The sequence below is a fragment of the Pithys albifrons genome, chromosome 2 (genome assembly GCF_047495875.1).
Source record: "Pithys albifrons albifrons isolate INPA30051 chromosome 2, PitAlb_v1, whole genome shotgun sequence".
Classification (NCBI taxonomy): Eukaryota; Metazoa; Chordata; class Aves; order Passeriformes; family Thamnophilidae; genus Pithys; species Pithys albifrons.
In genome coordinates, this window is record NC_092459.1 from 117,665,026 (window position 1) to 117,678,467 (window position 13,442).

The following is a 13,442-nucleotide window of genomic DNA, read 5'->3' on the forward strand; positions in this document are numbered from 1 at the left end:
TGTGAGTGGGATTCTCAGGAGGGGATGGGTCAGTCTCCTTGTGCCAGATCACTCAGTGGGGGTTGTTGGCCTGTGGTTTGAGTTAATTCCCCAGGAATGGGGCAGAGGAGCCCTGGAATGCCACGTTCAGCCCGTGGTGTGGTGGTCACTCCTCTGGGCACGGGCACTGCCGGCGCTGTAAGCCCAGGCCGAGCCCAGGTTTGCATTTGCCGGCCCGCGTCGTTATTTAGTGCCAGCAGACTGACGTGTGCCGCTCTCCCCCTACAGACAAGAAGTCCTTCGTGCAGCTGGCGGACCTGCTCAACATCCAGGTGGTGACACTGAAGCTGCGCAGCCACCCCCTGGCGCGGTGGGTGCCGCGCCTGTACCGGAGCCGGGCGAGCCGGGTCCTGCGCGGCGCTGTGCGGCACAGGTGAGCCTGCCAGGGGTCATAGCAGGTGTTATGGGGTTAGCTACGTGTAGGCCTCGATTTAGGCTTTAGATTTGAGACTACCAGCTGACTGTCTTTGTTCCATTCTGGCCTCCCAGCCCTGAGCCACCCTCACCTTCTCCCCCCACTCCTCAAAGCAGGGAATAGGAAAAAAAGGGGGGAAAAAAACCCTTGTGGCTCTGAGTTAAGTCAGGATACATATATGTGTATATTTCTAAATGTTCACAATTATATGTATACAATCTGCACCCATAATAGGAAAAGTGAAAGGGAAGGGGGAAACAGGGTCAACAAAGTGACAAAACAAAAGCAGTGGGTACCAAAACACCTCCACCCACCCTCCAGTTAAACCAGTACAATACAATCCCACCAACCACTCTGAGAAGAAAACCAGCCCCCTCTCTCACACCCCTTCACTCACATCTTTTCTCTGATCTTCTACATGGCTCTGATAAGGGACCAAGAGCAGCAAAAAACTCACTGCCCCCAACCCCCCAAAGCTCATATTCTCCCTTGTCCCTTGGGAGGGGAAAGAATAGGTGAGAAATACCTGGGAGACAAGCTCCTCCCTAGTTACATCTGGTTAACAGGGAAGGCCTGGACAACCCATCACACTGAGAGCTGACACTACTGGCCAATGGTATCCATACCATATTCTGACATCATCTCAAAATACAAAAGCTGCTGTGGGAGTGCCTTGGGCAGCTCCTCCAAGCTGTGGTCCCAGTAGGACACACTGTGCTGTTCCAGGAGGGATGGGAGGCCCAGGTCCAGCACCAGCTCACCACCTTGTTATCTTGGGGAAGGAAAATGTTTGTTCTTAGTCTTTCCCTCTGCTTGGGTCTGTCTCTGGGGAATTGAGTTCTCCAGTAGTTAGAATGGTGGGATTTGTGTTTGATGGGGAGTTACTTTTTGTTATTTCTCACTTGTGTAAGTGTGTGCTGTATTGTAGTTTTCATTTTTTCTTTTTTTGTATAAATATATAGTTAGTTTAAGTATAAACCTAGTTTGTTTCCAGAGGGTTTTTATCCTTCCTTTTCTCAGCAGGGAGACTCTGACACTTTATATTGGGCAGTTGGCATTTTGCCAGCTCAGCCCAAGACTCCAAAATGCCAACTGCCCAATACAGAGTCAAAGCCTCCCTCCCTCCCACTGAGAAAAGGGAGAATGGAAAAAAACCTGGAAACTCAAAACAGGTTTAAACTTAAACTAACTATATATATTTATACAGAAAAGAGAAGATTAAAAGAAAACTTCAATATAACATACACTTACCCAAGTTAGATATAACAACAATTTTCTACCTCCCACCAAAACCAGATTCTATTACTCCAGATTCATAAAGCACTTTAAAAGACACCCAGCAAGGCAAGAGAGAGAGAATAACAATAAAATGTTTCTACTTCCCTGAACTAAAACAAAATGCAAAGTGTCAGTGGGCAGCAGCCAAGGCCCAGCTCAGCAGCACAGCCAGGACTGTGGCCATGATGTCAACTGAGAACCCCCTCCTACTCCAGCTTTGATATTTTGAGATGATGCCAGACTATGGTGTGGAATACCATTGACTGGTACCAGTTGGTACACTGGACTGCTAGAGCTCTGTTTCACCTCTGAGGCTTCCCAGAATTGCTGAGGATGGAAGGAACATCTCGAGCTGGTCTGGTGTAACACCCCTGCACAAAGCAAGGACAGCTGGAGTAGAGTATTCAGGGCTGGGTCTAGAGCATCTCCAAGGATGGAGACTCCATAATCCCTCTGCAACCCATTCCAGTGTTTGACCACCCTCAGTTAAAGGAAAAAAAGCTTTTTTGTTTAAATGGTAATTCCTGTATTTCAACCTGTGCCCTTTGCCTCTCGTTCTTTCACTGGGATACCACTGGGAAGAGTCTGGCTCCATCATCCCTACACCTTCCCATCAGGTATTTGTACATTCTGAGCTGCTCCTGTCCTGTCTCCCCATCAGGCTGGACAATCCCAGCTCTCCCAACCCATCATCCATTGTCCTTCCATTGGAGTTGTGACCTTTGGATGCACAGCTCGAGTGCGCTCAGGTCTCTTGCACTGGGCAGCCCAGCTGGCACAGCACTCCAAATGTGGCCTCACCAGATCTGAGTAGGTGGGACAATCCTTTCCCTGGGTCTTTTACCACCACTCTCTGATTTTTGTGTCGTGCTTGAAGAGGAAAACCAAACTCCTAAATAACCTCCCTAAACTCTCAGGTTTGGGGAGAACTGATGGGTAGAGAATGTTTGAGAGAGGAGGCAGAGAAGTTGTGCAGTAAGTGTGTGACTGTGAGAGAGGCAAACTGACCTTTGCTTCTGGCAGGGCTTTTGTTTGGGCTTTCGACGCCATCATCCTGATCAATGCCATCTTCATTGCCCTGGATGAGCAGAGCCCCTACATCTCCTACACTGAGTGGGTGTTCCTGGCCCTGTACGTCACCGAGATCCTGCTGAAGGTGTACACCTACGAGCCCAGGGCCTTCTTTGGCAAGACTCAGTTCTGGAACTGGTGAGTGGGTGGCTCCTTGTGCCAAGGGTGCTGTGAGGTATGGTGATGGCTTTGTGTTGGGCTCCTCAGGGACTGAGATGCTCTTGGAGAGATCACAGAACCATAGAATGGATTGGGTTGGAAAAGACCTCCGAGATCAAGTCCAACCCTTGATCCAACCCCGCTGTGATCACCAGCCCAGGGCACAGAGTGCCCTGGGCTGGTGATCACAGCGGGGTTGGATCAAGATGTGGTGGATTCTCACTCGGTGTCACATCCATAGAATCACAGAATCACAGAATGAATTGGGTTGGAAAAGACCTCTGAGATCATCAAGTCCTAACTCTGTGCCCTGGGCTGGTGATCCCAGTGGGGTTGGATCAAGATGTGGTGGATTTTCACTCAGTGCCACATCCATGGAATCACAGAATGAATTGGGTTGGAAAAGCCCTCCGAGATCATCAGGTCCAACCCTTGGTCCAACTCCAGTCCCTTTACCAGATCATGGCACTCAGTGCCACAGCCAAGCTCAGGTTAAAAACCTCCAGGGATGGGGAATCCACCCCCTCTCTGGGCAGCCCATTCCAGTGCCTGAGCACTCTCTCTGTGAAGAATTTTTTTCTGATCTCCAACTTCAGTTTCCCCTGGCAGAGCTTGAGCCCATCGTGCCCCCTTGTCCTATTGCTGAGTGCCTGGGAGAAGAGACCAACCCCCAGCTGGCCAGAACTTCCCTTCAGGGAGTTCTAGACAGTGCTGAGGTCACCTCTGAGCCTCCTCTTCTCCAGGCTGCACACCCCCAGATGGGCTGCCTGAGTGCTGTGCCAGGGGTGTTTTAAGTGGTGTGCGGGTCAGAGAATGTTGTGCCCTCCCCTGGCCTCCCCTGGCTCTGAGCTGCTGTTCCCTGCCCTGTGCAAGGTGACTCTGCAGCACACGAAGGTGGTGGCCAAGGGAAGGAGTTCTACCAAACAGAACTTCCCCACCTGAGGTGACACAGATGTGAGGAAGAGGGGGCGCTCCTTGCTGAAGCCCCTCCCGTCACCCCAAGTCTAACAGCGCTGCCTTCCCTCGTGCCAGGTTTGACACTCTCATCATCTTTGCTGCCCTGACTGCCACGGTTCTCAATGCCACCCTGAAGTCGAGTAAGTGCAGCTTTAGCAGCCTGCATGCCTGGGAATCCTGGTGTCTCCATGAGCCTTCTCCATCACCTGGGCTTGGGTGGCTTTTGGACAGGACCAGCAATTTCCTCTCGGGTTTCTAAGAACTAACACAGTCTTTCTCTTCCTCTTTTTTTTTTTTTTTTTTTTTTGTAGCTCCCTGTTACAGTGTTTAGCAAGGACACAATAGTAACAAATTGATGAACTTTATCTTGACACTTCCCTGCTTGCTTTCCTAATAAAAATGTCCTTTTCCTCTCCTCAGCCACGAAGTACAACAGCCAGCAGGTCCTGGACATCGTGTTCATCCTCCGAGTGCTGCGGCTGATCCGGATTGTTGACAGCTTTCAGAGGTGGGCAGAGGGCAGGCTGGGGAGTGGGTTTTGGGGAGGGGTGCCCTGTGCCACCGGCTGGTGAGGCAGTGCCTGCCTTGAGTGCCCTGCATGGCCCCTTTGGAGCCACTGTGGCCACTCCACAAAGCATCCCAAGGCCTTGTCCCTGCCTGCCTGAATGAGCCCAGAAGCTGCAGCCTCTCTGGAGACTTGGCTGATTAATGTGGGGAGCATTTGGTGGCCTGGAGGTGACAATAGAAGTGTCGAGGGGCCTCCCACAGCAGGTGTTGTGACTGTTCTGCTGTAGGTTCCGGGTCATCATGAACACCCTGATCAACATCGTCCCAACAATGCTGACCTTTGGGGGGCTGACTCTGGTAAGAAATCCTGATCTCTTAGCTCAGAGCACTCCAGTTTCACAGGAATGTGTCTTAACTCTCATGCTGTTCCCAAGAGGTTAAAAGCAAATCCCTGGATGGCAGGCCCTTGGAATTGTAAGTGTCCATTTGCTGTGTGGTCATTGCTCAAGCAGATGTGTGCAGTGGGGCTGGTGGGTTCCTGCTGCTGCTGGGTCAGGACATCCTCCTTGGATCCCTGGGGCAGTGAAGGTGTTCTGGCAGTCTGGCCTTTGCCTCAGAAGGAATCAAACCTGGTTCTCAAATGATTTCCTGAAAATGGCTTGTGCTGTGATTTGGGAATGCTTCCTCTCTGTGTGATTGTAGTTCTTGGCTCGTTATTCCTGCCTGGTGATTGCTGGTTGTGGCTTGGGTCTGTTGGGCTCTGTGCTGCTCCCCAGCCCCTTGCTGTGCCCGTGGAGATGGGCAGACCTGCTGGGTGCTGAGCCTGCCCTGGAGCTTTGCTGCTTGCTGGAGAAGCAGGTGATGGGGTTTGTCTCCCCAGGTTGTGTACTGTGTGTTTGCCATCATTGGCATGGAGTTATTCCACGGGAAGATCCAGTTCTTCCCTGCTGGCTCGGATGCCCCTCACAACCTGGAATGTGGGAATCCAGCTCTGAAGGATTCCCTCTTTGCCCGGGGGAAGTACTGCAAGAACAACTTCAACAACTTTGCCTCCTCCTTCATCGTCCTCATGGAGCTCACTGTGGTCAACCAGTGGCACGATATCCTTTATGGTCCCACCTGGAGCTTGGGAGCAGAAGTTGGACTGGGTGATCCTTGTGGATCCCCTCCAGTTCAGGTTATCCCATAATCCATGCTCTGCTCTCCCCTGGTATTGCGCATGGACAGACAGCAGAGAAATGGTCCCTGGGGAGGGTTTTTTGGGTGGTCTTTCCTGGTTCCTCCCTCACACCCTGTTCTCCTCCTGCCCTCTTGTCCTTAACTCCTGCTCACTCTTTGCCAACGCGTTTGCCAACGTGACAGCCCAGCCTGCCAAGCTGTACTTCATTGCCTTCCACATTGTGATGGTGATCATCATTGTCAAGTGAGTTTGGGGTTGGTTTCCTCTGCTTTGGAGGGAAGAGGGACCCAGCCCCCTGCCAGGGCACTGCTGGTGGGCCCAGGGTCACCCCTGCTGTGCTCCTGGAGACAGAGGGGATGTGTTTGGAGGGGTCTGCCATGTCCTTGTCCCCACTGAGTGCTCTTCTGTCTTAGAGCCCCCATGGCCAGCAGAGGGAGGGGATGGAGCACTGGGAAATGAGTCTGGGAATGCTGAGGCAGTTGTTGGTGCCAGTAAGGAAGTGCTGCCATGTAATTCTGCTCATCCTTTCCTGCAGTATCTTCGTGTCCTTCATCTTGGAGGCTTTCTTTGTGGAATACTCCCTGGAAAAGAGTGAAGTGGAAACTGCCATTGAACAGAAAATCCAGGAGCTGGGAATGGGAGTTCAGGAGTAAGTCCCTGAATGGGTAGTGCTGGGTGTGACAAGGGCTGTGGGACTGGAGGGAAAAGCCACCCCCTGTGTTGAGGTGTGAGCTGAGATTCCTCTTCCTTGTCCAAGTTCTGGCTCCTCAGCCACTGGCACTGCCCACCCTTGGCACCCCTGCCCAGAGGACAGTGCTGGGAATTAACCCCATGGCTGGTGTTCTCCCTGCCCTGGAGAACCCATCACTGCTGGGATCTTGTGGGCCCCAGGAGTGGGATGTGCCCCCTTCCCAGGGTCACTTCCAGCCCTTCCTGTGCAGGGATGAGCTCCAGGATGAACAACTCCTTGTTAACATGGAGGGGGACGAGCCTGACCTCGAGGGGGAAGGTGGGACGAAGCCACAGCCCAAAGGGCTCGTGTTTAAAATTGCCTCCAAACGTGAGTGTGCCCCTCCAGTGTGCCCTGGCCTTTGGAGAATCCCCCAGGCTTTCCTGCTCCTTTTGGGCTATAAAAGCAGCTAAAACCCACCTGGAGATTTTGGGAGAACTGATGTTTGCCGTTTCTTTTTATTCCTGTAGCAACTTTTCCTCTCCTGCTTTGGCCCTTCTGTGTTCCTTGTCCTCATTAACAACCCTCTGAAGACACTGCCTTGGTGGCTGAGGTCCTGCTGTGCCAAGAGACCTGTTTTCCTTTCTCCTTCCTCTATGGACTTTGCAATCCTCCTGGCTTGGATCACGGGGTGACTATATCCTCCTTTCTGCTACTACTTGTCCTTTTTCCTCCTGGCTCTCTTGCTGTTCCTCAGCAGCTCCCCAAGCTGCTTCTTGCCTGGCTGGGGTTGGGAATCCATTGGGTGGGAATAGAAGGGGTTAAAATCCTAAATAATGGTCTTATCCTTGACAAGCACCCCCAATGCTTAAAGTTTAAATATATATCTATGGGTGGGATACCTTGGAGTGTATTTGGGGGGTTTTCTTGCCCGGGTGCCGGTGCCAGTGCGGGCTCTCCTTGTCCGTAGGGTACCGGACGGTGGACGCGCTGCTGCAGCGCATGTTCGAGGCAGAGATGCCCCCCGAGGACGAGGGTCCTTCCCTGGAGGAGCTGCTGACCTTGCCCCCCAGTGCTGCCATCCCCAGGACCGCGAGCTCCGGGAGCGCAGCGTGACGGGAGCGGGAGGGAGGGAGGAGCCCCTTCCCGGCTCCCCAGGCCCTGCACTGATCCCTGGCTGCCCCGGGTGGGCACAGGGTGGGAGGGCAGTGGTGCCCCGAGAGCTCCGGCATCTGCAGGAGTTTATCCCACGGGACAACCATGAACGCTGGGGCTGGAAGGCAGAGGGGGGTCCGGCTGTGCCCGGCGGTGCCGGTGCCAGGCAGGGTGTTCTGGGATGTAACTTTTGTAACTGGAATTCTGTATGGCAGCACTTTCCTGCACGGCTCTGGAGCGGTGCACGCTGAGGGAGGCGCCGCTGGAGCACAATAAATGCAGCACTGTGGAAAACCCAGGCAGTGTCTCGGTGTTACTGGGGGAGAGGGTGGGGCTTCCACGAGAGTGTGGCTGGGGCCGGGAGGGGACTGCTCCTCACTGGTGCTACACATCCCAGCCCTGAGCTGGGAGAAAGCCTGGAGTTTCTCTTGGGTTTGGGCTTGGCGTTTCTCTTGTTCTTTAGCCCAAGATAAACCTTTCAGAGTTAGGAGCAAGGCAAGTGAGAGGGAAGAGAAGTCCAAGAGGGTGGTGGCAAGGGCTTTCTCCCAGGCCTGAGCACTACTCAGACTGGAACGATTTAAAAGTGTTTCTTGTCACTCTCTTGTTTCCCAGCCCAGACCTAAGTTGGAGTTCCCTGAGCTGGATGTGGAGTGAGGAGGTCTCTGTTGGAGAAATGTCCCTGCTGGGTGCAGTGTCCTTGTGGGGGCAGAAATCTGAATTTAGGGGTTTATGGATATTAAATCAGTCCAGGATATTTGATTATGGATATGGAATCAGTGGCACCAGGGGTGCCAGTGGGTCAGGGCAGGGGAGCAGGGGCTGGCACTGGGTGTTTGGCAGTGGTTGGGAATGAGCAGCTGGACCTCCCCCAGGGCTGGGCTGTGGATTTGGGTCCTGTCTGGCCACAGGGCTGTGCAGCAGCTGGAGCCTGGGCAGGTTTGGGGGCTGTGGAGTCCCAGCCTCCTGGTTTATTGTCACTCTTGTTTCCTTTTAGAGGAGAAGTGTCCCTACTTGGCTGTTTGTTGCCCTGCAGACAGAAGACCTCAGCCCTGAGATGCCTCAGTGTTGGTGTGACCCACAGCCTGTGTCCCCTGCCCTTGACACAGTCCCCCCTCTGCCATCCCCTGCTGAAGGGTGGGAGCTGCTCAGAGCCTGGAGCATCCAGGAGGATGCAGCTCCTCTTTACAGGAGGTAAGAGAAGGCAGTGCAGGAGCTGGGGGGAATTCCAGGCAGGGGGAGTTGCAGTTCCAACCAACAGCTCTGTCAGTGCTGGACCCAGGGCTCTGTTTTAGGAGATGTCTCATGATCTGACTGAGAGAAGATCTCCTCCAGGATAATTGCAGTGGAAGAAGGCAGATGAAGCCCAGAGTGTGGAGGAGGATGCCCCAGACCTCTGCCAAGCCCAGGGGCGCCTGCTTGGTGTTCCTTGTGCCCAGTGCTGGTCCTGCCCTGTCTGCTCAGGGCTTGTCCCTCACTGTTCAGTCCCAAATAAAACTGAAGGGACAGGCAGAACCTGCCCCTGCTGCTGTGGCTGAACTGTCTGCAGTGCCTTGGGCTGGGCAGGGCTTGGTCCTGGTACCTGGATGCTCTCCAGACACCCAGGGTGGATCCCAAATGTCATTCCCTGGCTCCATCACTGGAGAAGAGGATGTTCCTCCAAGCACAGCTGCTGTGGGATTGGTCCTGTGTGCTCCTCTTGCCCTGGCCTGCAGTGACTGTATCTGTGTTGCAGCTCAATAAAGTCCATTTCAGTGGTGATTGAGTGTGATTGTGTGTGTAATTAAAGCCCCTGCCAGTTCCTCTCAGCTCCTCCCACTCCTTTTTAAACCCCCAAATTTGCCCTGCCAGCCCACTATTGATTCCCTCTATTTTAACACAAACTGTTTATTCTCTCCACTGCAGGTTAGCTCAGAGTGAACCCCCAAAGTTTTCCCCACCTCTCCAAGGAGGGAATGAACAAACTGAGGTGATCACTGGGGCACAGGTACACAAAATTTGGGTGTTAAACTTCAGGTGATCTCTGGGGCAGAGAAGCAATATTTGGAGGTAAATCAGCAGTGGAAAGGGAGGGATAATTCAGGGGTAAAACTCCCCAGTGCACTGAATTCTCTTTGTCTCCTCTCTCTCAGGACAGGGCAAAGCACTGAACTGGGCCCAGCTCTCCAAGTGCTTTGGTGTCTGAGCAGCCAAACCAGCAGCCTCCAGCCCCTCCTGCTCCTGCCCGTGGGGTGGGTAAGTCAGAGGGACACCTTCTCTTTTCCTGCCTGTTGGCAGTAACTCCCTGGGCAAGGGCTTTTTTCCCACTCCACTCCAGTCCTGCACGTGTCTGCTGGGACAGGGGTGAATGCCCAGGGGAATTTGGGTTGACAGAGCAGTGGGTTGGGCTGTGCTAAGAGAGATGGGGGTCCCTGTGTGTGAGGCTGAGGGGTGGTCTGGGGGTGTGTTTGCAGCTCTGCAGGGCTGGGGAGAGCTCTGAGCTGGGCTGGCTGCAGGCACTGCCCATGGGACAGGGCCAGGGGAGCTGGGGGGACAGACAGGGACAGCCCCAGCCTTGGGCTCCTTGCCATGACTGTGGTGTAACCCTGGGACCAGGCTGAAAGTGGGAATTAGGGCTGTGTTCCACACTGAGCCAGGGCAGGTCAGTGTTTCCCTGCAGGGGGGAGGCCTGGAGAAGAGGAGGCTCAGGGGAGACCTCACCACTCTCACAACTCCCTGAGAGGATGTTGTAGCCAGGTGGGGATTGGTCTCTTCTCCCAGGCAACCAACAGTAGGACAAGAGGGTGCAGGCATGACCTCTGCCAGGGGAGGTTTAGGTTTGGGAAGAAATTCTTTACAGAGGGAGTGACCAGGCATTGGAATGGGCTGCCCAGAGAGGGGGTGGATTCCCCATCCCTGGAGGTTTTTCAACTGAGCTTGGCCGTGGCACTGAGTGCCATGATCTGGTAAAGGGACTGGAGTTGGGCCAAGGGTTGGACTTGATGATCTCAGAGGTCTCTTCCGACCCAATCCATTCTGTGATTCTGTGATTTGGGCCCCCAGGCAGAGTTTGAACAGGAGGAGGCAACAGACTCTGTGTTTGTTCCTCCTGAGATTTCATATCCCCCCTCTGAGATCTCTCTCCAGGATGTGGCACCTCAGGGAGCAGGAGGGAAACCTGCACAGCCCATGGGCATTGGCCCCTTCCCAGTGTCCCCTTCTTTACTTCCCTCTGATAAGTTGGTCTCCAAACTGCCACGAGCAATTCTTCTTGCCTTGTAGATGATGGCAGTGCCTCTGTGGTGTGCTGAGCTCTGCCTGCAGGGCCCTTGATGGCTGTCAGGTCTGTTCTTCTGCCTGGGAAATTGGAAACAATTATTCATTAGGTTGCAGAAATGTTGTCTGAAACCTTTCCCTGCTTTCTGCCTTTTGCCAATAGATATTCTCTCTCTGCCTTTGCGGCTGAGCCCTGGTGTCCCTGTGGCCTGAGCTGGCCCTGAGCTGGGGTGGGACAGAGACAGGGAGCAGAGGAGCCTCGGGCTGGGCAGGGGCAGGAGGGCAGAGACACCTCCCTGGGGCACCAGGTACCTGCAGGGCACAGCAGGAGCACTCTGGGGGGCACACTGAGGGCAGGAGGGGAGGGTGTGGGGGTAGAATGGGAGTTCATGCACAGGGGACAAGTAGGGGATGTTTTTCAGGGAAGAGAATGCAGAGTTTGGGGGTAAAAGGGGGAAAGAAAATTTTGGGGACAAAACTTGATGTTACCCAGGAGAGAGAATGACCATTTAGAGACAGGCTGGGGCAGTCAGTAGTGGGCAGGTAGGGAGAGTTGGGAGAGCAAACCTGAGGTGGTTTATGGGGTAGAGATGGAACATATTTTGGTATAAATGAGGTGATGAGATGTGGAGAGGCAGGGAAAAATTGTGAGTAAAATCTGAGCTCATGTGTAGCAGAGAGAGGCAAACTGAGGACTCAGGAGTGGACAGGTGAGGAAATTTGGGGGATAAAATCTCCTTGGGAATTTTAAAGGTGCAAATGAGGTGATCAGTAATGGACAGGCAGGTTTGAGGGTGAAAAGGGAGATATTTTGGAGGGAAAATCACATTGGCCCAAGTTGTGTTTGTACAAACTGGAGCCAGAGGGGAAGTTCAATCCAAAGCAAATTCTGCTCAGCCTCTAAATTTCAGGATAAATCCTACAAGCTCCCAGCTGAGGGAATAAATGGATCTAAGGACACTAATAAGGTTCCTGGGGGTCCCATTACGTTGTTGTCATTGCATTTTTAACAGATTTTTAAACTTATGATAACAGTGCATTTCTTCCTTTGGATTACTCCCTCTGTAGGATTTGAGGTTTATTTGGATTTTGAATCTCTCACTGTGGCCCTGACACTGATCTGGAGCTGGCAGGAAAAGCAGAGTCAGAGCTCCTGGCAGGGACAGGGTGTTTGCCCCCAGGGTGGGTCCAGTTGCTGCCCACCAGCCTGGCCAGGTGGGGTTTGCTTTCTTTGCCTCCTGTTTTCTGCCAGGGACAGAATATTTTTAGTGCATTTAAATTAGTTTCCAGCAGCTCCATCTCCTGGAGATTCCCTTGGGAAGCTGATCTGCTCTCCCATGTCTCCTGCTCTCAGTTCCCACCCAGCCAGAGCCAGCTGTGCCAAGGACATGAGTCCTTTGCACTCTGGATGGGGAATGGGGGACTGGATTGTGTAGAAAGCACCAAAAAAAGTGGAGGAAAAAGGGGACTATGTGAGTATCTGGTTCCTCTGCTGGAATTAGAGAAGCACAACCCCAAATGTCCAGCTCTGGGGGGAGTCCTGGAATCTAAACCAGCCCAAAGTGATACCCAAAATGAACTGTGAGAGGACTGGACCAAAGAAGTGTCACTGTGGAAAGGCAAAAGGAATTGTTTGGACCTTGGATTGTGCCCTTGGGTGATGGTGCTTGCTGAGATTTAGAGAATTCCATACATTTGAGTGCCAAAGTCTCCCAGCCCAGGAGCTCTCCCTGACACAGCAGCACAAAGATTGTTCTCTCTGTGGTGCCAGGACTTGGGTTTCAGTGTCAGCTTTGCAGGGTTAGAGGAATTCTCCCTCTAGCCCAGGATTCCATGCTGAATTCCTGCTGGGATGGCCTCACATTACCCCATGGAGCCAGGATATTCCCCTGCTGAGCTGCTGCTCCACCACCAGGTTTGTCAGGAACCAGCCAAGCTTCCAAGGAAGCTCAGTGGGATCAGGACTGGTTTATATTCCATACAATTTGCTCCCCATAACCCTCTCCCCCCTTCCCCACTGATGTCCCTGGGAGGGACTTTACCCAGTTCCCTGGAATTCAGCTGATTTTCCCCATGAGCTTGGGCTCCAGGTGGTGTTTCCCAGCAGGAGAAGGTGGTGTCTGGACAACATCCTGGCCATGAGGCAGCACCTGAGCACAGGTGAGGATGTCCCTCCATGCAGGAAGCATTTCCCAGCCTCAGGACTGGCCTCTGGAAGTTGTTTTCCCTGAGGAAAGGGATGTACACACATGCCTTCAGGGCACCTCCAGCCTGACCCACCTGGGAAAGCTTTCCATGGGTTCTGCACTTCCAGTTGCAGCCCTGAGAAACTCCAAACTTCATCCAAATAAAACTTGATCCAACTGTACCCTTTTATTTTAAGGCATCTCTGAGGGCTAGGGCTTGGGATTTAATTCCTGCAATGGAAGATTCCCCTGGCTGGAATGCTGGAGCTGGATGATGTCCTGTGGCTGGAAGGGCAGGGATTTGGAGGGGGTAGGACACACCTGGGGCTGTATGGGAGCTCTGGGAGGTCAGCACAGGGAACTGTCTGTGCTGCTCCACAAACACCCTGTGCCAACATTCCCAAGTGCCAACTGCTTTCTCTGGGTACCTTTGTGGTGCTGGGGGGTCTGTCCAGGGTGAAACATCTCGTGGTGCCTGTTCAGAGCAGCCCTGGGGTGAGGAGGTGTGGGCAGACCTTTATTCATGCCCATCCCAGTGCCCATGGCTGGGCTCCCATCCCAAGGATGTGTGTG

The 13,442-nt window shown here is 53.3% G+C and overlaps 1 protein-coding gene across 1 annotated transcript in view; it reads left to right on the top strand.

Moving 5' to 3' along the window:
- Positions 1–13,442, top strand: part of BUB1 (BUB1 mitotic checkpoint serine/threonine kinase) — a 47,323-nt gene that overhangs the window by 8,756 nt on the left and 25,125 nt on the right. The window contains exons 10-17 of the mRNA XM_071582270.1: positions 268–412; positions 2,756–2,941; positions 3,995–4,059; positions 4,340–4,427; positions 4,714–4,783; positions 5,307–5,526; positions 5,759–5,849; positions 6,142–6,255. Coding sequence (XP_071438371.1) covers positions 268–412; positions 2,756–2,941; positions 3,995–4,059; positions 4,340–4,427; positions 4,714–4,783; positions 5,307–5,526; positions 5,759–5,849; positions 6,142–6,255 — 979 coding nt within the window. The remainder of the gene's footprint in view (positions 1–267; positions 413–2,755; positions 2,942–3,994; positions 4,060–4,339; positions 4,428–4,713; positions 4,784–5,306; positions 5,527–5,758; positions 5,850–6,141; positions 6,256–13,442) is intronic.